Source organism: Dipodomys ordii, unplaced genomic scaffold (assembly GCF_000151885.1).
Source record: "Dipodomys ordii isolate 6190 unplaced genomic scaffold, Dord_2.0 Scaffold2, whole genome shotgun sequence".
NCBI lineage: Eukaryota > Metazoa > Chordata > Mammalia > Rodentia > Heteromyidae > Dipodomys > Dipodomys ordii.
In genome coordinates, this window is record NW_012267218.1 from 4798747 (window position 1) to 4823630 (window position 24884).

Consider the following 24884-nt stretch of genomic DNA (forward strand, 5'->3'; position numbering starts at 1 on the left):
CACTGAAGGCCAGGGACGCTCATCTGTGTCATCAGCTGCTCTGACTGTGGCTTTGTCAGTCCATGTTCCTCTAGACTCCCACACGTTCGGTCTGGGGCTCTTTCTGTTTTCTGGCCTCTCTGCTTCCCCATCTCTCAGTCCCAGGAGCGGCTTGTTGGTGAGAGTCACTCACATTTTGTTCCCCTGTTCCTCCGGCCTTTTGACTTGTCTCCCTGAGTGGCTGGTGTTTGCCAGGACGTGTATAAACAGCTCCCCAGTGGATCAGGCCACACACGGAAACGGGGCCACGCTTCTTGTGTCTTCTTCGGCATTCTGCGAGGAAGGTTCTTGCTGGTAAAAGTGACACAAGTTCCTGGTTTGCCGACCCCTGCCTCCGCCTCTGTCTGGCGTTTTGACATTGGCAAGTCTTTTGTGTCCTTTTGAATTCACAAAAATCCCTTCCTTTTTCTTTCTGTGGAGCAGCTGATAATTTAGCTTGGGTGTTGAATGAGCTATCCCGAACTGTTTTAACTGTCATGAAATCCCAGACCACACAAAATGAAGTAACTTCAAAGCAAAAAGGAAGGGGGTGGAGGAAATAGTCTTCTGTTTTTACATAACATTTTTATGACCCCTGTACACAGAACTGCTAAAATCTAAAATACATTTGTGAACCATCGTGAGGAGTCCTCTAAACAACGTGCAGCAATGACTCAAGAAAGTCAAATGCGAATGTTATTATGATTAGCATGCACCTCCCAATGGATGCACTACTAAGAATGGGGGGGGGGGAGAAGAAAGGACACTGTTTAAATGTCTACCTTGGAGAAGGGCTTACCTTGCCAAGCCCTCCCTGGGGGCTTTTTTGGACCAGTGTACTCCATGGAAGTTCTTCCCATCCACACCTTTGCAAAAGCATACTATTCAATAAAATGAGTCTCTTCGTTTGGCTGCAGAGAATGGCTTTTATATCGCATATCTGAGTCCCCTTGTGGCTTGGAACATTTCTGGCAGTTGCCGTTTTATAGAGGAATAGGTGTGGAAGGTTTTCTATGCCAGCAAACCTTGAAAAACAACAACAACAAAAACCAACTCCCTCCCTTTCTGCAGATAATCTAGCTTATTAATCAAAACCTAGGTCATTTCATTCTTTGAGTTTGTGGACTGAGCTTTTTCCTTGTAACTTTGTAGCAATGGCCAGCATCTGTGAAATCCATTTGAGTGTAGATTTTCTTATTCATTTGTTGCTGCTGTTTTTGTTTTTGCTCCCCCTCCCCATTTTGCCTTGGTGTGATCCAGCCTCCTGAGCTGTGGGGTTTTTTTTGGGGGGGGTGGTTCTGGGGAGGAATGGGCTTTGGGAAGGGGAGGAGGTGACGAATGCTTTAGAAGAATTTAGAAACCTCTGCAGAGAGCTGTTCTTAATCTCCCCGAGTTTGCCAGAAGCAGGACAAGCTGTGCATCCTGGTCCCTCCATGCCTCTCTCTTTCTCGCTCAGCCTCTCACAGAGCCCGAAGTGTCGGCCAGGCCCTAAGATCCTGCTAACCAAGCCACATTTACTGGGGTTCTGATCACCCTCCCTGTACCCCTGGATGAAACCCACATTACCTCACTGCCTTCTCTGTCTTCCTTCCAGACATCAAAAACATGGTAGAAATTTCAGTTTGAGGTGTGTGGTTGGCATGGAGCAGACAGGGTGGTGGCCTGACTGTGTCCCCTGTCTCTCTGTGGAGGTGATCTTGGGAAGGTCTCAGGAGGTGTAGGGTTGTGAGGCCTACAATGGACTGTGGCTTGCAGTCACACCTGGACAGGTAGTTTGTCTCTGTGATGGGTCCCAGATTCCCCCCAACCCCTGCCCCACCCTTATGCCTGTGGTCTCCTCTGCCAGGTTCTTCATTATTCCTTCAGTTGGGAGAACTTCATAAAAATCTCTCGTCCTGCCTTTCAGTGTCACCTAGTCATAGATTATTTTCTCTCCCAAGAATTGATTCTCGTTCTCTCCCCCTCCCTCCGTCTCCTCCCCAACTCCTCACAATGGTTATTTTCCCTGGGATCCAATAAATTAAAAATGGATGGCGGCTCCGGAAGTGTTGTGCTGTGTGGAGTACGTGTGTCAGGGTGTTTCGGTGTCACCCGGAGGACTGGAATCACCTCTGCCTGTCCCCGGGAAGCTGGGGCTTGCTGGCAAACGTGCCGGCTGTGTTCGTGGGGAGCAGGTGCGGTCTCCAGTCCAGGCAGCGCTCGGGTGGATGGATGTGCGTGTGTCTTGTAAGCACACATACACATCACGGTGGGGGCTGTGACGTGCGTGGCACACGATTTTTGAGAGCCTGGCGTCCTTCCCTCCACTCTCACCACCCTCATCATGGAACTAATAATTCCGCCTCTGTGTCTCCTGGACTGCGAGTTCATCAGTGTGGTGGAGGAACAGGAGCTCGCATGCTGGGGAGGCACCCATATGTGTGCCCCTGTGCGTGTGTGCCTGCCTCTGCGTGCCAGTCCTGTGCACACAGCACACGTGTTATGTTCTGCACTTGGGACAGCAGGTGGCTGGCCTTTGGGCTGGAATTCCCCTAAGAAGGGCCGGTGCAGGGAGGTGGCTGGAGATGCACCTGGGTGGGCGGGGCGCTCACGAGTGGGGCCCTTGCTGGCCAGGTGAGGGCCTCTTACGCCCTAATGGCCATTGGGGTTTGAAGATGGTTCGGCTGGGCTGGTGTGAAGCATGCTCTCCCGTTTCTGTCTTGTGCCCTGATCCCATCCCTTGCCCGTGGGAGACATGGGGAAGTTTGTCTCGAGATCAGGCGCCTTCGTGGTCCAGAACGAGGATGTCGGTGATTATTTGGGAAGCCTGGTTGCATGGCTTCGCAAGGCGCTTACCAGCTGGGAGGAGGCTAGCCTTGTAAATAAAATGTGGTTTTGTTGTAAAAGAAAAAGTGTGTGTGTGTGAATATATATTTGCTCATGCACTTTAGGATTTAATATTTCAGAACTCTCCCTGGTCCTCTGACATTTGAGCTCGTGGCTGGCCGTATCCATTCACTTTCCCTCTTAACGAGTGGAGTGAAGCTTCTCCGCACTCCCCTCCCTCCTACCCAGAGAGCAGTGAGATTCTGCTGGGCTCCCGGCACCTGGGGAGCTCTATCCAGAAAGCCCTTTTCTCAGAGGAAGATGCGAGGCTGTGGGACCAGGCTGTGGGAGGGGCCGGTGAGGGGGGGGGTTGCTTTTATTTGTCTTGCCTCTCCTTGCTGGGTGGCAGTTGGGACGCTTGCTCTGCCTGTCAGAGCAGAGGCCTGGCTGGGGGCAGCGTGGCACAGAGCTGCAGGATTGTTCTCCGGAGCCCACAGAGGAAGGCCCGGAGGACCACACACCTCCGTGCCCGGGCTGGGCCAAGTGGCTCTTTCTCATTTTTTATTTATTTTTTGTTATTGATATAGTTCTAAGAAGACACACACACACACACCCCTACATGCCCAGCCCAGTATCCGCCCGCCAGCGGAAATGAAACCACAATCGTTGGGGGTGTCTCTGAAGACCACACACCTTAGCCTAGAGGCCTACTCGGCTCCCTTGGTCCACCCATCTATGACCCAGAAGTTGGGTGACTTTGGGACTCAGGAAGACTCCGCTGCCTAAATACTCTGTGTGTGTGTGTGTGTGTGTGTGTGTGTGAGAGAGAGAGAGAGAGAGAGAGAGAGAGAAATGGCAAGCCATCATCTTTGGCCCTGTCTCTTGCCCTAGGCCACAGCTCAGAGCCCCACAGCCTGGGGTCGAACGAGGAAACCCCCGTTCTTTCGAGGTGACAGGCTGAGCCACTCACTGCTCACACAAATTTACTTCCAGTGCTGAAAATGGGAGGGGAAGGAGGCATCCCCTTCCTTTACCATCCAGTTTCCTGAGGGACAGGAGTTTCATCTTGGTTTGTGTGTGGGAGCTAGAGATGTAGAGTCGTGGTGCTGTCTGCTATCTGTCTGTCCCCTGGTTGGCCGGCCATGAGGGATACTAAGGCGCAGTCAGAACCGTGGCTTAGTAGACAGGGTTGAAGAACTTCAGTTACTGGGTGCATAAGGCCGGCTACGTGGGGAGAGTTAAAGACAGAAGCTGCCAGAAAGAGAAGAACAGATGTTACAAAAAAGAAAGGGAGGAAAAAGGAAGAAGATAGCAGGAGGGGGAACAGTGCTAGTTTGGAGTCTCGTAGGCTCGGAGGAATAGGGTTGCTTGTGAACTGGCATCTGTGACCTTTGCTAATTTTTCAATGAGCCTGTGATTCTTCTGAATTAGAAAATGAATTTGGAATTTTGTAGCTTCAGATCTCCTCGCAGAAGGAAAGGGGGAATTCCTCACGCTGGCCATCAGCCTGCTGGGAGGGAAGACCGATTCAACTGAGAAAGTTAATTAAAAAAAAATGGAAAAAGTCATCCTCAGGTTCAATGACAAGACAAGGATCCCCCACCCTGGCCCTTAAGAAGGGACAGGGGGTGGGTTGAAAATGTGGATTTGTTGCTTTTTTATTTTTATTTTATTTTAACCCAATCTGTGCATGGGGCATTTTGCCAGGCCTGCTCAGGGCTGGTATTTAAGACTCTACCAGGTACTGTGTCTGAGCCCTGCTTGGATTGAATTCTCAATTTCATTTTGTAATTCTCCCCCCTCACCCATTTTTTCTTTTTTCTTTTTAACTTTTCAGCTCATTTCCTTTGTGCCTTTTTTTTAAAAAGCAAAACAATATTTTGACATCCTCCTCCCATTTATTAACTCTCCTTCTCTAGAAATGGTGCACAATACACCCTTATATTTCTAAAGAACTTTTTCAGGGACTTCTCCTTTTGGCTCTGGAATTATGTATATGTAATTGGTAATTAAAGGTGCGAGCTTTTCAATATAAACAGTATTGCTCAATGTTAGATCATTAAAGGGAAGAGAGGCACCGAATAATTACCTTTTACGTTCTGACAAACTGTTCACGGAGAAGCCAGTGTCTTCCCTCCAACCGCTGTGCAGTTTTGAAGGTTGTGATTACATTTTAACCATTGTAAAGCATCTTTTCATACAATAAATTGGTAAATTAATTATGTGGCATTGTCTTCAAACTCCTCCTTTAAGTAAACTCCAGTTTCTTTTTAAAGTATAATTAATGGTTTCTGGCTTTCAGAGGATGGTTCTTTACCTTGTTGGGTCTTTTTTTATTTTTATTTTTTTTTTGGTTAAAGATGTGGCAGACTACAGATTTAGGATTTTCTCATCTATGGGATTTTTTTCCCTACATTTAATTCATGGAGAGCGCTGTCTGCCGTTTATTTATTTATTTATTTAAGTACAGGAAGAGATACTCAGGTTGTTAATTCCCTGCTTAGCAATACCTGGACCTCTTCCTATCGGATCACTTTCCACGGAGGTCCACGTTCTACGTCATGAGCTGTAACTATGGGTGTTCGCCCAGACTCCCGTAGGCCCTGAGCAAGTCTGCGTTCAGAAAACACACAGAGCGGTGATTTATATGTAGAATGGGAGACACCACAGAATTTTTTCCCTAAATTATCTGTTCTTTGGCTCCGGCCCGCCAGTAACTTCACCGCCCCGGAATGCATTTTCTGCCCTTCCATTCCTTCTCCCTGCTCTTCTAGTGGTTTTCATATCCTCTGCTGAATCTCGAGTAGCTTCGAATTTACCTGTGCGGCCCCATGTCAGACCTCTGCTGCTCCTTGCTTCTCTGGTGACCCCGCTGCTTCTGACTTCTGACGTTTGGCCAAAAAAAAAAAAAAGAAATAATAAAACAACAACAACAACAAAACATTCCAGCCTTTACTCAGACCCCAAGGGGAATAGGAAAGCCCAGGATGCTATTTCCCTTTATTTATGACAGTCTCTCTGCCTGTTTCCCCAATTTCCCCTGGAGGAGGTGGCTGATTTTCTGAGACATTAATTAGCTTCAGAAAACTTGGGTCCTATGCCCCTTACAACAGCAGCAAAAAGGAAAAAAAAATAAAGCAAATATACTGATTGCCCATTGTGAGTGTGGTTTGAAATCTGCCAAGAAATGCTTTTGGATTCAGAAGGATTTTTTTTTCCCCTTTATTTCTGGGAGACAAAAATAAAACCAACCAACAAATAATATAATAATAATAATAAAGGATAGGGAATTGCTGAGCGCTGGGTGACGCTGGCTAGGGTGTAAAGTCTGACTGGGGCAGTGCGTCTGGCAGTAGAAGCTTCCTGTCCCCTTGTATATTCTTTTTTGGAACCTGACACTTGTCCCTGAGCATGTGGGCTTTTTTTCCTTGGGAGGGACTGGCGCTCAGACAACGCCTGTCTGGGTTTCTGTTTTCCAGTTTGGTGCTGGGCCAGGGCTCAGGTAGAGGAATGCGAGTAGGACGCCCATGAATGGTGAGGACAAAACATGAATGAAAGCGTGAGAAGTATATGTGTGTGTGTGTGTGGGGGGGTGGTTAGTAGCTTCAGCCAGAGAGAGCAGGGAGACTCAGCACTGCTGTAGTTCGCTGCTTCCCTGGCCTGCCCTGGCAGGGCATTGAAGTCACCCAACCAGGAAGCCTTTGAAAGACATACAGATGTTTGGGTTTCTAAAAGGGATGGGCCCCCATTGCTGCTCTCTGGGCTTCCCCCTGGGATGCTCTGGAGTTAGAGAGGCATGCCTCTGGTTCCTCATGCCTCCTGATCCCAAGATCGTATGGGGTGCCTGTGCACCTGGGTGTGTTGGAAGAAGTTGCCAGAGCAGGCACTGGGGATGGGGGAGGGCTTGGGCCACCACTGTTTGAGTGAGAATCCCTGGGTGTGTCATGATGCCGCTGCCAGGGCTGCGCTGTGCCCCAGCGGTCAGGGATGGCCAACCCCAAACCATGGGAGGACCTGGAGGGTCTCAGCCTCTGGCAGCAGAAGGGACCTGGCTCTTCTGGGCGGGGGGAAGAAGGGTGGAGGGCGCTTTCATGCTTGTGATCGCCTAAGTCCATCTCTGTCTTCTCTGCCCCTCCCTTCCCTTCTCTTTCCTGTCTCCAGCAGAGGCTGACCATGTGGAAACGGCCATTCTCGATGAAGACGAGGGTCTGGAGATAGAGGAGCCCAGCGGCCTGGGGCTGATGGTGGGTGGCCCCGACCCTGACCTGCTCACCTGTGGCCAGTGTCAGATGAACTTCCCCTTGGGGGACATCCTGGTTTTTATAGAGCACAAGAAGAAGCAGTGTGGTGGCAGCCTGGGTGTCTGCTATGACAAAGGCCTGGACAAGGGCAGCCCGCCACCTTCCTCACGCGCCGAGCTCAGGAAAGTCTCTGAGCCCGTAGAGATTGGGATCCAGGTGACTCCCGATGAAGATGAACACCTGCTCTCACCCACGAAAGGCATCTGCCCCAAGCAGGAGAATATTACAGGTATGGACCGTGTCGCTTACCTGCTCGCTGCTGACGTCACCTTGAGCTCACACCTGCAGTCTGCGTGCTTGCGTTGGTGCGGGGGCAGCTCTGGGCACTTCTGGAATGGTCTCTGGGCAGTCCTCTAGAGGACACAGGCCCGGGGCTCAGGGAGGTTCTCCTGGCCTATGGCTGGGGGCTTTGCTTTATGGTGGGGGGCTGTGATTTGGGGCCCTAGGGCACAGCGCGGAAACCTTCAGCTGCTTGGCCCTCTTTTGGCTGGTGATCGTGGCCCAGTCCCTGGCTGGAGAGTCTGGCAGTGTTGGGCTGGAGTCCTTGTTTCACAAGTCAGAAATGTCAGTTTCTTACCGTAAAAGAGAGCTAAGGTGCGATTTAAGGACAGTTGGTGTGGGGTGGCACCTGGAAGACACTGATGGCTGGGCACACTCAGCTCCTACCACCTTTGTCTGTGAAAAGAGGGAGGGGCCCCGCTCAGCTCAGAGGCTGCTTCTCCTGTTGCCTGCCCCTGAGGGTAGGCGTGGGGAGGGGTCGTGGGAACTTGCCCGTGCTCTGCGCCACTTGGGGGGAGGCTGGCACGCCCCTGTGGCTGGCCCGGACAGCTAGCTGGTCTCACTACCTGAAGAGCAGGTGTGAGGTGTTTGCCCCTGGGCACGGCTTGTGTCCTCCAGCAAGGTGTGTTCATGCCAGGGACTTGGTGTCAGGTCCCACATGTGGCAGGCTGGCGTCTCCCTTGGAACTGCTGCTTGGTGTGCGTGAACCAGAGCGTTTGTCTCTGCTTTATGCTTCTGAGTCCTGCAGGTCGGAGGAACCGAGGTGGGGGGGAACTCGCAGGCTATTTTGAAGCCAGATCCTAGGGATCTGAGTTCGAATCCTGCTGGTGCCCTTTGAGTGAGCTTCAGTTTTCCCCCTGTCAACAGGGTGTATAATCCCAGTAGCCCTGGCATGAGGATGAATAGGTAGGCTTTGCTCTCAGGGGTTGCCTTTGGCTCAAGTAGGTGGCTGGCTGGGCAAATGGGTGGTGGTCTTGGAGGCTGTCAAGGGCTCTGGAAGAGACTGAGGCCTAGGATGTGAGGTGGGAAGGCCCGGGTGGGGATCTCCATTACCTGGGAGTCAGCTAGGATAAGGCAGCAAGGGCTGTCTCCATCCTGGGGTGGCTTTGTGACTTTGGGACAGTGGGTTGCCCACGGAGATTAATGAGATAGACTCGTCTGCCCCATACTGACTTCTGTTCTTGCCTTTTTCTCCTTTTTTTTTTTTTGTTCTCTCCTGCTGGTACTAGAACTTGAACTCAGGGCCTGACACCCTTGCTCAGCTTTTTTTGCTCAACCACTCAAGCCATAACTTCACTTCTGGCTTTTTGGTGGCTAATTGGAGATAAGAGTCTCATAGTCCTTTCTGCCTAGAATGGCTTTGAACCTCCGATCCTCACATCTGAGCTTTCTGAGTAGCTAGGATTATTCGTTTGAGCCACCCGTGTCTGGCAGCGCCTTGCCCTAGGATGGATGCCCTGGGGTGGATTCTCTCACTTCTTCCGTGATGGCAGCCTGGAGAATGATCCCCAGCGCCTCTCCCTGCACTACGTGGGGCCAGTCAGGGGGGCAGGCCGCAGGGCTCCCGGCCTATGCTGCTCCATACAGGAGTAGAGTTCAGAAAGCTCCAAGTCCCTCAGTATGTTCTTATGCTCAGCTTCCAGGCTTCTGTTCTGCCCCAACACCCCCTCCCCATCCCAAATCCTTATTTCACACAGAAGCCATTTCCCAATGAGAGAACGTCGATCTCCATGTGGTTTATTTAAGAACTCCACTAGATGGGATTTTATAAAAGACAGAGTCAATCTCCAAATGGCTTTGTCCTCATCCCCTGGCCACCCCTCTGGTCCCCCAGTTTTTGTTCTTTGTTTTTCTCTCTCTCCCTATTTGGGTAGTAATGTGCTATAACTGATGGTATTTTTATTTATGAGTGATGAGAAAATCTCCTTGGTCCTTCTACTCAGCAATTGGACGAATGGGTTTTTTTTCCCAGCCCAGAAGATATATGTAAAAAATCCCTTAGAACTCTAAAGAGATATGTTTGTTCAAAGCATTTAAAATGTTGTTTTAATCAAAGGCACAAAACACAGTCTACATGCTGTGTCAGCTACAGAAGAGTATTTCTTCCTAACAACCATCACCGCCTTACTTTCTAGTTCCTGTTCTGTCTCCCTGCCTACTTTAGGTACCAACTTTTCTTTCTTTCTTTCCCTTTTTAAAATTTTAATAAAAAAGGGAAGATTAAAGAATACAACTTCAGTGGCTCAAATGTATAAAGTAATTTAATATGGTAGGAGCATTAATTATTTTAGCTTAATTGAATTCTGAGGACTGCAATCTTTACAGTTTCGTAGACAAGCCCTGTTTATTATTTCTCTGTGTAGATTAACAGTAAAGGAAATACAGATAACTTTCAGTTATTTATTGTAAAATAAATGTGTCAATTCATGTGTAAAGCAAGCTGCTCAAAGATAATTGAGTCTTTATATTTTAAGAGGGGGAACTAGGAATCACAGGCGCTTCTCTGCCCAGGCTTCCGGAAATCTGAACAGCTGTTGTACATACCCTTGGTCTCCCCGGGCCCTGAACTCCTGGCCTGGGGTTCCAGGGCATCCTCCAGCGTCCACTCTCCCCCAGGCCTCACCGATCTGGGCAGTAGCTGGCAATGGGTGGCTGGTGGTTCTTAGGGACTCTTGTCTCTGGTTTGGGCTACCTGCCTCATCTGATGAGGTGGCCCGGAGGTTCTGCCCGTCCTGAATCCTGCAGACGGTGCTTGGTCCCAGAGGTCCCACCTGGGGTCCTTCTAGAAGTGGGGATTCACAGATAGATCCCGGGGCTGGCCTGGAAATAGGTGGGTTCCCTCCACCCTCCTGTGTGTTCCTAGAGTGGGGGCAGGGCTGTGTGTAGGCTCCTGACTCAGTCTTTCCCTCACTGTGGTATTCTGGAGATGGGTTCAAAAGTACTGATTATTTAATCCTCTCCGTATTATTATTATTACTGTTATTTTTAGTTAGCGGTAGACCAAGAGGAGCGGGAAGGAAGTTTCTGAAGCTTTGTCTCCTAGAGGATATTCATTCACTCATTCATTCACTTATCCATTCACTCATTCATTTACTCATTCATTCATCATTTACTCATTCATTCAGAGACTAAGCCCCTTCTTCATCCTGGGCATCCAGGCTCATAGACCAGGAGCCTCAAAAGCCGGTGCTGCTTGTGGGGGAGCATCCTCTGGGAGGGAGCTCTGTCTCCGTTGTCATGGGTGCTGTTCACCCTGGGCTTGCTCCCAGCTGGTCTGCAGGGGAGGTCCTGTGGCCAGGGTTGTTGGAGTTAGTCAGAGGTTGGGACTTTGGTTTGGATTCCTGGCTCAGGGACAGGAACATGCTTCTGATAACATCTGCTCAAATGCAGGCCTTGTATTCTCACATTCCCTTTCTGTGGCTTCTCCCCGCCTTGTTGGGTGCTCTGCTGGAACCCCAAGGATTGTGCCATTTGTCTGCCATCCATCTACCCACTCTATTCACCATTTATCCATTTACCCATCTATCCATCCATCCATCCATCCATCCACCCATCCATTCACCATCCATCCATCCATTCACCATCCATTTACCCATCTATCCATCTCCCATCCATCTACCCACTCATCCATTCACCATCCATCCATTTACCCATCTACCCATCCACTATACATCCAATTATCCATCCACCATCCATCTACCCACCCACCCATCCATCCATCCATTCATCATCCATCCATCTACCCATCCATCCATTTGCCATCCATCCATTTATCCACCATCTACCATCCATCTATTCACTATCCATCTACCTACCTGTCTACCATCTATCCATCCATTCACCATCCATCCATCTATCCACCATCCATCCATCTACCCCCCATTTATTCACCATCCATTCATTTACCATTCATCCACCATCCACCCATCTACCAGTATCCATCCATCCACTCATCCATCCATCCATCCATCCATCCATCTTTTTTGTTGTTGTTGTTGTTGGTCATGGGGCTTGAACTCTGGGCCTGGGTGCGGTCCTTCAGCTCTTCAACTGAAGGCTAGCACTCTACCACTTGAGCCACAGCGCCACTTCTGGTTTTCTAGAGGTTTATTGGAGATAAGAGTTTCACAGCTTTTCCTACCCGGGCTGGCTTTGAACCGCAATCCTCAGATCTCAGCCTCCTGAGTAGCTAGGATTACAGGCGTGAGCCACCAGTGCCTGGCCATCCATCCATCCTTTGAAGACAGGAAGAACTCTTCTAGATCCTAGAACCAACCTAGGGGTTGGTTAAGAGCTTGGGGCTAGGTGCAAATGTAGCCTGAATCTGAGCTACTTTGCTCTCTCGCACCCTGGACATATGACTAGACCTGTACTGCCTCAGTTTCCTAATCTTTACACATACCTAATGATGCTTGGGGTGTCTGATGCTTGGTGTGGTGCGTGTGGGGTGCTGACACAGGAGTGTCTTCCTCCTGGGGCTCACACACTTCTGCACTTGGACGCAGCAGCCCAGGTAGTCTTGGAACGGGTGACCTGCTAGGGCCGGAGAGAAACTTCTGTCGGTTCTAGAACTCAAGACATTGGTGGCGTCAGAGGGAGACAGGATGCTTTATTGGTGGCTCATGCCGAGGAGGAACTGGGTCCTGACTTGCTGGGCGCAGATCTTCCTGTAGAGTCCCTCTGTCCTCTCGCCTCACTCTTCCGGCCTCAGTTTTCTCGATAGCACCCCCTTTTCAGTTAGCATACCCAGAGCCAACTGAGACGAGGCACGGAAAGCACCATCTAGCACAGGCTTATGCCACAAGGAGACAGCTGAGGAGTGGAAGCTTCTAGAAAGCTGTGATGAAGAAAGTGTGGTCCCTGCTCGGCAATATTGGGGTGCTTGCTCTTCTGAGTCACAACAGGGGGACTCCACATCCCCCACCTCCCCGGGGACCTAGCTCTCTGTCTCTCAGCATCCTGCCACTCACCAGTGATTTGCCCACAAGGGGAGGCGCCTGCTGACTGGCCGTTCCATCTTATGTCTTATCACCCCTTTCCTTAGCCAAAGTTGCTCTCAGCTCTCAGGTCTTACCTTGGTCCCTCCCCACAAGTCAGTTTTCTGTTGCTCAGACACAGGCAGCCAGTGGCTGGGGGTGGGTGGGTGGTGGGGGGGGGGGGGAGTGGGCTGTGGGGTCCCTGAGACCCCCTGCTAATTACAGTGGGTTAAAGGAAAGGGCCTTCAGACCGGGGCCAGGGTTGGGATCTGCTCTGAACCTGTACCCCTCAGACTTAAACAAAAATAGATTTTTTTTAAGTGGGGAAACAGAATGTTAACCTGGCCAGTGAGAGAAAGGAAAGACCTTGCGCATGCTGGGAACTGGAGGTGGAGAGCCCTGCTCCCGGGCTGTGTTAGGCAACTTGCATCTGATCTATTTGAAGTTCTTATTTTTCTCCTCTGAATTAAGACTAGTTAAATCCATGTGTGTCCTGGCATGGATGATCTCTTTTTATTATTAAATCGTGACAGCTAATGATTACTTCTGTCTGCACGCAGGAGCACAGCAGGGTTCTGTTGAGGAATGTGGCCCCTAGAGCAGGTTGGGTGTTGGGCCTGGTTAGCCCTGGCCTGGGGTGGGGGGTGGAGCTCAGGCAAGGCTGGTGGATGGTCCAGAAGAGGGGTTCTACCTGTGATTTCTCACCTTCTCAGGTGCATTTCTTGAGTTAGCTCACTTAATTTTTTTTTTTTAACCTTGAAGTAGCTAATTCTAGCCCTCATTCTGAATTTCAGCTCAGAGTAGTTAAGGAACCTGCCTAAGGTCTCACGGCAAAGGGGAGTCAGATCTGCCTCTGCCTGGCTTCCTTAGCTACCAAGGAATTGGAGGCTTTGGGGAAGAGGGATTGGTGGCAGGTACCACTATGGGACCCCCTGGTAGTGGTCTTGGAAGCCCCCATCTCAGACATGACCTGGGTGTGTGTGGGGGGGGCAGCCAGGAATCCTCAGGTCACCAAGAACCATGGACCAACAGTGTGCGGCCTCCCTGTAGGTGAAGGTTTGGGAGAAAGGCAGGCGGCAGCTGAGAAAGCAGTAACACGCATGCAGTCGGAATGGATGTTTTTTGATACCAATGATTTGTTTTGTATTCATTGCTGCCTAGGTCCCCACCCCCAGGATAAAAGCAAAATATTTGTTACCCGTTGTAATCCTGGGAATTTTGTTTTCCCCTGGGAGTTTGTGTGACTGCCAGCCGATTGTCTACCTCCTATGAGACGGAGATGCTTGTTTCTTGCCTTCTGGGCTTCCTATAGGGTTGGGTGTAGGCCATGTGCTTGCATTGGGCCTCATGGCTGGTTAGCTGTTGTCATAGGAGGTGTGATGTGTGTGTGTGTGTGTGTGTGTGTGTGTGTGTGTGTGTGGTCTAGATGAAGAACCATGTCCTCTGAGCTGGAAGGAGCTGTGCTGACCTTCTGCTCTCCCTGCGCTGGGACTTATCTGAGCTTATATAACCTGCTACCAGCAGGGCTGAGCTCAGGACAGGTGTCTGTGTACCAGCTCTGGCTGCCTAGCCCTGGGACTTGGGGCCAGCCATGTCACCTGGGCGGGAGGAGGGGGATGTTTCTGTTTCCCCACCTGTCACTAGGATTGGGCAGTGCCTCCCTGCCTTGCCTGCCTCCCACGAGGCAGGAGATGGTGGCTCCCTCATGGACGGTCCAAACCAGAGCAGGATGTGTGACTAGCCCAGCGCTATAGTTGAAAATCTCAAGGGAATAAAAAGCACTGGTCAGCTAGAAGGGAGCTTTATTTCCTTTCGAGCTGCGAGATCTTACTAATTTATCTCATTGTTTGAGTTATAGCTTCTTTTCTTTTAAATTATCCTTTGCAGTGCTTGAGATTGAACCCAGGGCTTCGTGTGCTAACTGTACATTCACAAGACATCTTCTTTTCTATTTGTACCGGTCCCATATGGAGGAAGGGGTGGTGGGAGAGAGAGAGAGAAAGAGAGAGAGAGAGAGAACAAAAGGACCAAGCACCCAGCATAGTTAGTCTCATTATAATGTTTTTATTTTTTCATTTGACAGTAAATAGCAGTTCACTTAAGTTTTTTTTTTTAAATTAGACATTTGGGTTTGTTTGTTTGTTGTTGCTAGTTTTCATGCCTGGCTCGTGCGTAGCCATGAAGTTTCTAGAACCTGTCAGAGGTGGGCTCTGTGTGGCCAGCCGAGGGGATGCGGCGGCTGGGCCGACTTCTCTTGGCTTCCGCGTTTCTCGTGGTGTCAGTGTTCGCTCTTCCCCACTGCCTCGTGAGCTATGTCCACTGTGAATCCCACCTCACAGGAAGGGAAGTGGCACAGAGATGTTAAGTCACTTGCCTAAGATCACCCAGCGGTGAGGAGGGGCCCTGAGCGTTGGCTCCTACACTCTGGTGGCCCGAGGCCGCCTGTGGTCACATTTCATCCTGTTCCCATGGCTGCCTCCACCCTTTTCGGAGGCGGTAGGTGATGACACTTTCATTTTGTAGGGGAGGCAACTGAGTCATCGGGAGGTTGTTCGAAGGCCGCTGTCTCAGTGGGTCCCAGAAACGGGGTGTTCATTGGGCTGTCTCCAGGGACAGAAGGGACCCATGCGGTGGTGGGTGTGAGGCGCTCTTGCTCCTCGCTGTCTACTGAGGTTGACTCCATGAGGACGTGGGCCCACTGCCCCAGCATGCCTCTCTCTGGTTGATTGTTTACCCCTGGCTGTGCATCTTGTGTACAGCTGCCCCTGTCACGTGGTAGTAACAGGCAGGCCACCTCCTGGGTCCAAGAGGAGAGGGCTCATCCTGGACAGGGCTCCTTGAGCCTGGGTGGCACCTTCATGCTGTGGCCCAAGTGCTGTGTGGCCTTCAGCAGGCCCTCTCCGTCTCTGAGCCTGAGCCTCCTGAGCTGAATCTCGAGGACTCAGCACCAGTGGCTTCCAGCAGCTGTGAGAACCAGGGGCACCTGGCCCCTTTCACCCAGCGCTCTGGACTTGACTCGACTGGGCAGTAGGTTTTCTTGGAAGAGTCCGTGGCTGACAATAACAATGATATGAAAAGATATCTGGGGCCTCCTGCTCCAAGCAGTGAGGACCCCTAGATTTCTGTACTCACCTGGAGAGGAATGTTTGCAGCTCAGAGCCAGGCCAAAAGTTGCAGCTGTATGGATTGGTATTTCTGTGTGTATGTATGCGTGTATGTGTGTGCACATGCACACTTGCAAAAAAAAAAAAGGATCTCTGAATTGTTTAAACTCAAGCCTCACAAAATCCAGGCCCTGTTTGTTCTGGACTCTGCTAGGCAGAGGCAATGACCTTTGGGAGGGGCAGGCAGGAGTCAGGGAGGCCAGCACCGAGGCCCGCTGCGCACAGACAGCCTTCAGGGCCTTTTTGTTTGCCAGTGTGTTTCTTTGAGTCCCTGCAGGTGCACCTGTTTGGGTCTGGAGTGAAGAGTTCCTGGAGGGTGGGGGAGGGGTAGGGGGGTGTGGTTCTGGGGAAGAGAAGCTCTGAGTGAGACCCAAGTGTGGGGAGGCTCTGCCCCTGGCTTTGCAGGCAGCCAGGCAATTGGAAGGAGGCTCCTCTGGGTGGAAGAAAGAGCAACGAAATGACCTTTTGTTGGTGCTCAAAAGTGCAGACTCCCCTCGCAAGGACAGCGATTGTGTGGGTTGCTCTCACTCGGTCCACAGCCTAGGACAGGGTCCACACCGCCTGAAAGGCCCTGGGCTGCTGGGTGTGGCTCAGCCCAGGTCGCCTTCGAGGCTTTCAGGTGGTCAGTGTGGACTTCAGGTGTGTGGGGCCAGCGAGCGCAAGAGTCCACAAGCACGGAGCCCCGCAGGCCAGCACCCAGCTCCTGGACGGGTAGGCAGGGCCTCTGTCCCAATCCCGTGTCCAAGAGACCCAAGGCCACCTTACAGCTCCCAGCCTCCCAGCCAGGGCTCCAGGGGTCCTCCCGGGGAGGACTGCCGACCTTGGGCTCCGGGTGTCAGCAGGAGGCTGGATTCATAGAAACTATGAATCCGAGACCCACCCCCTAAGGCACAAGTAAGTGGTTGGACAGCCGTTGGGGCTGTGGACCCGCAAAGCAAAATTCCCTTCTCCCTGGGGGGTGGGGGGTGCTGAGCCGGTTCTCCCCTTCCCACCGCGAGTTCAAAGCTGGCCAATTAGGAAACCTAAACATGCGGTCTTCTCCCTGCATGGCGGGCTCGTAAAACTTTCCCTGCACACCAGGCGACTCTCTCCGGCCGGGAAGGGGGAGTATGTAATTTTCCTGACCTAGGCTCTGCTCGGAGAAGGGCGAAGAGGGAGGGAAAAAAAAATCTTGCCCAGCCACAGACAATCGGAGGCCCCGCGGGGCGTCCACACTGCGGGGGAAGGGGTCTGCCCGGGTCCTGAGCGCCAGACTGGAGCGGGGGAAGCCGGGGAGGCGGGGATCCAGTCCGTCCCGGCGGCGACCCCGCACCTTCCCTCCCGCTTTCGGCACACCGGCCCCGCCGCCTCGGCTAAACAAGAGTGGCTCCCGCTTGTTCCCACTTCCGACCTCCGGGAACCCCTCCCCACCCCTCACTTCCCGCCCCCCTTCTCCACCGGCCCCTCCGGCTGCTCGAGGGGGGGGTGTCCGTCTCCTCCCGCCCTCCGGGGGAGGTGGCTTCCAGGTTGGGGACAAGGCCTCCCCCCACCCCAGGCTCTGCAGAGCTCGGGCTGGGGCGCACCTCCCGGACCACGCGGGAGAGGGCCCAGGTGACAGCTGGGAGGTGGCACCAGGGCCTCCCGCTGTGGCGGGGAGCAGATCAGATCCCGGGTCTTCGGGCGCCGCGGGTCCTCGCCCAGCAGCCGGCCTGGTCACCCGGCTCAGACTTCTCCGGCTTGCGCCCAGGGCGCACGCGTTCCCGGACCAGACCTGGGGCCCCGCACGCCTCGATTGTGCCTGCCAGGGGCGGGAAGGCCATGCATAATTCGGGGGCTTAATGGGCCAGCTGCCCGAGCGGGCCGGGAGAGGCGGACGGACGCAGCCCGCCGCTGACCCGCCGGGAGGGCGCGCGCCTTTCTTCCCCGCTGGCTGCGCCCCTCCTCCCCGCCCGGGCCGCGGTCCGAGGAAGGGGCGGGGGAGGGGAACACGTGCAGTGAATGGGGGCCGCCCCCTCCCCCTCCACTCCACTCCAGCTCCTCGTGGGCTGGAATGCAAGGTTTCCTCCAGGAGCCTTTCCCCCCCTTTCCCCGTCCCCCGACAGCCCCCCAGAGGCCCCCAGCCCTGCGAGCACGCCCCTGGCCGCGGGCCAACCCTCTTTCCCGGGGTTGGCGGCGGGAGATGGATGGAGGCGGAGACCCAAGGTCAAGGGCGGGTAGGCCGCCTGCCCCTGGCCCCTTTGTGCGCTGCGGGCCGCCCCTCCTCCGCTAGCCGCCCCCCTGCCCACCTCGGGGGGCGCGCGGCGAGGTGGGGGGGGGACTTGGAATGACCTGGCTGGACCTGAGGGGATGACTTGCATTTTGGGTTCTTTGGGAGTTGGGGGTGGGGTGCCTTCCCCCCCAAAACTGCCCACGACCCAGGACGGGTAGGTTTACTGGGGGTGGCATTTGCTCTGGATTCTTGAGGAGCCTGCGGGATCCCCCTTTTAGCCGGCCACTGTGGCCAAGAAGGGCCTCCGGGTCTGCGGCTCACCTTGGTGGGGCAGATCCAGGTGAGGCCTAGAAGGACCCTGGAGAAGGGCAAGCAGGATGGTCCCAAGGTGATTTTCTCTGGGAACCCCTCCCTGCTCCGCCCCCCCCCCCCATGGTTCCTGATCGCTTGGAGAAACATCTTGGGGCTGGGACTGTTTTCCTAATGATGTGGGAATGGAGCCCCTCCCCTGGAGTGGGGGCTGGGGTCTCCCAGAATAACAAGGAATTCATAGCAAGTGCTTCTTTACAAGCCCAGATTCTCTAGCAGCAACCCCCCTCTCCCCAAAGAGAATTTGTATGCAAATGGTCACCTTGCTAGGAGCCTCTTTTTATTTTTACTTCTGAAAAACTGGCCTCCAATTTTTCCTAGCACTGCAACAGACCCTTTACGGAAAAAACAAAAAACAAAACAACAACACAAAAAAACTGGGAGACCACAGTGGATTCTCCTGTGTGGGGACCTCCTGTGTATCCACCTAAACACTCGGAAGGAAATGTTCAAACATTTCTCAAATGCAGTGACTCGGGAACTAAGAACATGTACCCTTTCCCTCTGACAGTGTTTCCAGCCTACGATTGGATCCAGTTCTTCATTATTCAGGAATAAGTCTGAAGCAGACAGAACACATCTGCTCTAGTAGGAAGCCAAGTAGCTTTAAGAATATACGTGTATACCTATCTGCTTAGGATTTGGGTCAGACACAGCATCTAGCATGTTCTGCCCTCTCCACGTGCCTGCTTGGCATTTTGAGTAAGAGCAGATCTTAGAGAAAAAAAAAAAGCCTGAGATTTAGGTAATCCGAACTTTGAGCAGCTGGCTTTTCTGGTGGAGGAGTCTGAAGGTATTTGTCAATGTACTTGTTGATAGACCGTGGGGAACTCAAAGCTGCTAGTCCTGGACATATCTGTCTGAACTTGCTCGCTGATTTCTCAGACGTCCATTTATGACAGTTCCAACAAGATAGAATCTGCCTTTGAATATCTGTAAATATAGGTAAAGATCACAATCCAGCACTCATAATGGGCCAAGACGAAAAGGCAGATTCTTCTGTTTGATTAATATTTATGTTACCGGATTCCTTTACAGAAAGATGAAACACTAATTGTGTGTGTGTGTGTGTGTGTGTGTGTAGTGTGTGTGTATTTAGGGGCCTTGGCCTCTGCAGTTCTTTTGGAGAGATGTAGATTTCAGATGTGTGTATGGGGGAGGGAGGTGTTGTTCTTAAGGGACAGGTAGCCTGTGGTTGTCTGACTTACTGGGCATTCCACCTCAGGTCCTTTTGGTCTCTCTTTTCCTTCTTTTGACTGTTGGCAGCGGTGATTAAAAAATTAGATAGGATTCATCTTTCTAGAGTTGGGCCAGGGCTGGAGGGCTGGAGGTTACAGAACTGACAAGAGTCTCATGGCTGAGGGTTCCAATGCTCCCACCCCTGGCCCTAACCCAGACTCACTGTCCCTGGAAGCGGCAGGAATGAGTGTATGTACCGTCACTGCCTGCATGTCAGGTTCTACCGTGCTGTGTGTCACTCCGGGCCCTGGGTTGTGTGTCTGACAGGGCACAGGTGGCTTCGCCTGTCTTTGTTCAGGAGTGCCCTGTAGGAGGAGCGTGTACTTGGAAATGTGATATTTTGTCAGCAAGATCCTGCTGAAATTCCACCAGTAGGATGGGTGGGCAAAGGGGCCGGAGGGAAGCTGCTTGCCAGGTGCTGCTAAGCATCGTCTCGGTTACTGCTCTGAGAAAGAGCAGATTTTTCCTACAAGTGTGGTTTCCCTGGGTGGCACCTGAGTCCTGGTTAGGCGTTTGATAAATATTTGTTGTTGCTGGAATGTCACGGGCCACCCTCAGGCTGAAGACATGAGCCTAGAGACGTTGGCACGCAGCCCTGCACAGCCCTGGGCACACCAGCTCCAGCGCCGGTATCTCTGGCTATAAAATGGGGACGCACCATCCACACTGGGACACTGGCCAGTCCACAGGGCGAAGGCCTTACTGATTCTCAAAGATAGCGTCCACGTGGAGGCTGTCGTGGGGTTGGTGGGCTGTCGGGGTGGGGTGTCTTAATGTGCAAGTTGGAAAAGGAATCGAATAGCTGCTTGTGTGTGTGTGTGTGTGTGTGTGTTTAATGTGGAGCAGAAGCATTTAGTGCTTAGGTGGAGGGGTGGCAAGGGAAGATTTAGATCTTCAATTTAGTAACTCAGTACCTCTTGGAGGACTGTCCCCGCCGGCCTGACCCTCCTCTCTCTTTCATTTTAAGTGTTGGGGGGCTGTCATGTGATTCAGAATTTTAATACCCTGTAGTATTCCTGTTGCTTTTATCCTGAATACTGCCCCCTCCTCCACCCCAACACGCGCGCGCACATGCACACACACACACACACACACACACACACACACACACAACTTGGATATTTTGTTTTGGAAGAAGGGGAGGAGCTGGACAGGAGTGACTTAGATGTAGGTTGGGAGGAAGGTATACAGCAAGCTGACTTTAAGTGCTCATTCTTGCTAGGAGCAGGCGAGGAATGATCTCAGTGCATACTGGTAAGGAAATTCTTGGTTTCCTTTTGTTACCGCCTCTCAAAGCTAACCCACCAAATACACAGCTGGCTCTTAACGAAAAGGTACCTTCTCAGAACGGCCTTCTGGGACTGTGGTTCCCTTTTTTCTTGTTGTTGTTGTTATTTTTCTTGCAAAGAGGATTTCTTTCATTTCTTTTTTTCCCCTCTTTTTTACGACCTGAATTTGTTTTTTAATAAGAGTAACCTCTGGCAGGGTCCCAAACCTCTGGCTCAGTCTTGTTCTGTAGAAGTACAGATGTTGTTGTTGTTATGTCTTTGGCTTGTTCCCCCAGCTCAGGCTGGAGTTTGGGTTGGTGAATGTGTACTTTCTCCCTTCCTTACAGGGGCTCTGGCAGAGCTGGGGTTCCCAGCATCTGGGCTGGAGTGGGGCGGGGGGGGCCGCGGGTACCCTGAGTCCACCGGGGTGCAGGCTCACAGCCCTAATTGAACACAGATCTGAATAGACACTGTCATCTTGTGGCTGGATCTGGAGGCGGATAACGTCCCAGCTCCACAAGCCTCCCCTGCCCCTACCTCCAGCCAGCCAGCCCACTGGGTTTACAAAAAAGCAGGGACCCGGCAAGATCATGCCAAGCCCCGTGCAAATATTGTTTGCAGGAACTGGCTCTTCCGAGCTTTTGTTAGTGACAGTTCACTGAGGGGCAGGTCAGTGCTGCCTTGTCTTCTGACACCTTCTCCTGTTTTCCCTAACTCTAACCTGAACCATTCAGGAAGTGTGCCGACAGCCGCCTCTTCTCTCCCACTTGTCCTCCTGCTTTCCCCCTTCCTGTACCCTCCTCTCCACCCTTCCCTTCAACCCAAGTGGGCTTGTCGCGGGAGTGCAGGACAGACACGCTAAACACAGCTAAATAAATCATGTTTACGCTTGGCGTTCTTGGTAGTGAAAAATCTGTTGGCTGTTCTGACTTCCTTATTTCTCAGCATTTGCTTCCTACCTGTTTTTGAGTATATGCCCAGAAAGAGTGGTTTTGTCAAATGAGGGGAGAATGCCAGCCAGCCTGCCTTCTGCCAAGGAAGCTACGGGCTTTTGCAAAACACAGTGACGTGGGTTTTTTTTGTGTGTGTATGTGACAGTGTTGTTGTTGTTGTTTTGTGTGTGTGTGTTTTCTACCCCCAAAGAAATTAGGATGTAGAATAAGGGTATTAAAATGTATTTAGGGGAGGGTGGGGGGAAGCAAAAAGCTACCTTGGCACTCCTAGTGCTCAGGGGTGCAGGCTTAGAAAAGCAAGGTCTCATTTCTGGGAGCTGTAAGGGGCGCAGGGCAGCCCCGGAGGCCGAGAGGCTGCTCTGTGGACCCCAAGAGCTGAGTCAGGTTCCCTGTCTGTCTCAAGACTTCATCTCTCCCCGCCCCCCCCCCCCCCCCCGCACTGGTTTGGTGATGGGGTGGTGCAGGGATTTTTTCACCCCTTCTTTTTCTGTTTGGTTTTTGTGTCTGTTTAGTTTCTGAGGTCTCCTGAGCAATGCTGGCAGTATTCCTGCAGTGATCTTGTCGTGGTTGGGGTCTGGGGCTTGGGGTATTCAGTGACAGTCATTGTTTATATAGATCAACCATGGAAGCACCCTTCCTCTGGGTTTTACTGGTCATGTTGTTGTTGTTGTTTTGTCGTGTGTATATGGGGCATCTGAAAAGTCCTGTGCGCAGTGGAGAACTTCCTGGGTCATGACAGCTAAATAAAAGCTTGCAGATTTAAAGAATTTTTTTTTTTAATTTCCAAAATCAAGTCTTGTCACATAAACACTAGCAGGTTCCTGTAGGGAGAGAGTTGGCTTATTGCAAGATTTCAGCAGTGGTTCTTTCTGCATGAGGTTCTGGATTTCAGCTCTGTTTCAAAGATAGCCGAATTGGGGAGGGGTGGGGGGTGGGTGGAATTGACAACAAAATCAAAGTTGGCGTGCCCTGATTTCCCCCAATTTCTAATGGGAATACGCGGCAATAGAAATGATATTTCCATGGAGGACTGCGGTGCCGGTTTCTTTAATTACATTAAATAGCGGTATAAACCTCCGCTGACGTAAACCTCTGTGGCAGCCGCTTCGTGAGCGGCCTGGATTGAATCGTAAGGAGCAATGTTACCAGTGTTAATGTGCTAACCAGCTTTATTAAATTAATCCGGTGAAGTGTTAATTTTTACAAATTTTGTTGTGCACATACCACACATCACCTCTGGTGTGTTAGGAGATGAAAATGGATTTCATGTCAAAAAAAAATAACTAAGAAGGTGGCTGTCAGACTGCTTCCTTAGAAGGAAATTTGTGATTTTTTTTTTTTTTTGCCGTCAAATGCTACCAGGTTGAAAAGGAGTCTCACAATATGTATATTAAATGCCATCTACATACAGAAAACTCAGTTAAAGGAACTATTTGGTTGAAAGTAATTACAGGCCTGTTCAATTTTTTAGTCAGTGACATTTCAGACATGGCTTTGGAAACATAAAGAGGCCCTAGAAAGATTTTGTTCTTAATGCGAGACAAAGCATTTAGCCCTCAGTATTCTATGTGTCCATTAATAAAAGGTGAAAAAAAAAAGAAAGAAAAGAAATAATAAAAAAAAAGAACTCAATCCTTATCAACAAAATTCAAGGGAGAGCTAGATTTTTTTTTTAAAAGAAATTCTAATAGAGGAGATCCATTGCTTCTAACTCTAATAAGTACATGTTAAAAAAACAAAATATACACTTGAAGGATAGCAGGGACCCTAATTCTTACCATTTGGTTGTTTGTCCCCTTGCTCTCTCTTGAACTTTCTACTAACCAAGTTTATTTTTTTTCGGTGGGAAACAAAGAAATCTCCCTGGTGCTGTGGTTGTGTTTCTTTTCTGCCCCAGGTGTTATTTTACGGTCTAATCTTAAGAAGGTCCACAGTGGTGCTTGCATCCCTCAAACTGCACAACGCCACCTGCCCCTGAAGTGCCGGTCTTTTCTCCTGCCTGCGCTGGGCTGGCGTCTCTGTGAAAGCCTCCTTTCTGGGCACTCCGTTTACTTTATGATCTTTGTATTGGCTGGGCTGCGTTCTTTTCATTCCTAATTCCCCAGGGTTCTGGTCAGACTTCCTTCCTCCTCCTCTTTATTCTCATGGGCCCTCTGTGCGTGGCGCTTGAGCGAGAGCTGGGGTTGGACTTAGTGGGACCTCTGAACCACAATGACTTCCTGAGCTCACCAGCTTTTAAACGTGTTTTATGGAGGACCAGATTTTTGACAAGAAGTTAGGTTCAGTGTTTCCAAGACATGCACGTCAAGTCAAACCCAGTGATTTCTGGGAGGAGGGGTTTGGGAGAGAAAAAGGGTCCTCTGCTTTAAAACTCACTGTAGACATCATCTCTGAAGATTCATTTTCCCTGGATTATTTCCCTCAGAGGACTTCACTGGAGATTCCCCCACCTCCAGGTATAAATTAATAGAAACACGGGCGTATGTCCAAGGGATGCCTGGCCAAAATTGTCCTAGGGGATCTGGCCCCTCAGTCCTGTCTGGGAAAAGGGCTCAGGGTTTGAATCCCCAAGTTCCCAATTTTTCATTCACTGGAATGCTAAAGATTAATCTAGCTTCCTACTTCAGTTCATAGATTATACTTCTCATCTAATTGTGCTTCCTGTGGATATGTGTAGGCCACTGCTTGTTGCTCTGGATGCGATTGAGGATCAAATCCCTGAAGGATCTGGGACTTGTATTTGGGGGCAGAAGCTGCTATAGGCTATAGGTTGACACAGCTACCCAGCTGCCCGCCTGGCTTCTGATCCGAAGGCCTAAATCAGGGAGAAAGGAGAAATTCCTCTGCTAGGGATTAGCTGGATGCTTTTGCTGGGGACATTGGGGATCTGTCAACCCCAGTTTTTTGTTTTTGGTGATGCATACAAACAGTGTAACATTAGATGTGTGTATTTGCATTTGTGTATATAATGTCTCTATATTATAGATGCACATGCAAATACTGTTCTAACTAGTCAAATATATAGCCTTACCTTCTCTACCAACATCCATCCCACTTTGGTGGACTGGCCTCTTAAGTTCGCCCCAGAGGAGTCCTATTTGCTTTTCTGGATACACACACACACGTGTGTGTGTGTGTGTGTGTGTGTGTTTCTGGATACATACACGCAAAGCTGTGTCAAGTGGAGATGCTGATTTATATTCAAGATATTCAGAGAGCTCTAGGGGCTATCCCCCAAAGGGAAGCAAAAGTAGACAGTCCAAGGTGTGAGCGTTGCCCTGCAGACTCAGGCCTGAGAGTTAGAATGGAGGTCCCCAAATGCTC

At 51.0% G+C, this 24884-nt stretch overlaps 1 protein-coding gene across 1 annotated transcript in view; it reads left to right on the forward strand.

The window, feature by feature from the left end:
- The window catches only part of Bcl11b (B-cell CLL/lymphoma 11B (zinc finger protein)), a 111769-nt gene that overhangs the window by 20880 nt on the left and 66005 nt on the right, over nt 1-24884 (forward strand). Inside the window, exon 2 of the mRNA XM_013013148.1 lies at nt 6985-7353. Within this exon, the coding sequence (XP_012868602.1) occupies nt 6985-7353 (369 nt within the window). The remainder of the gene's footprint in view (nt 1-6984; nt 7354-24884) is intronic.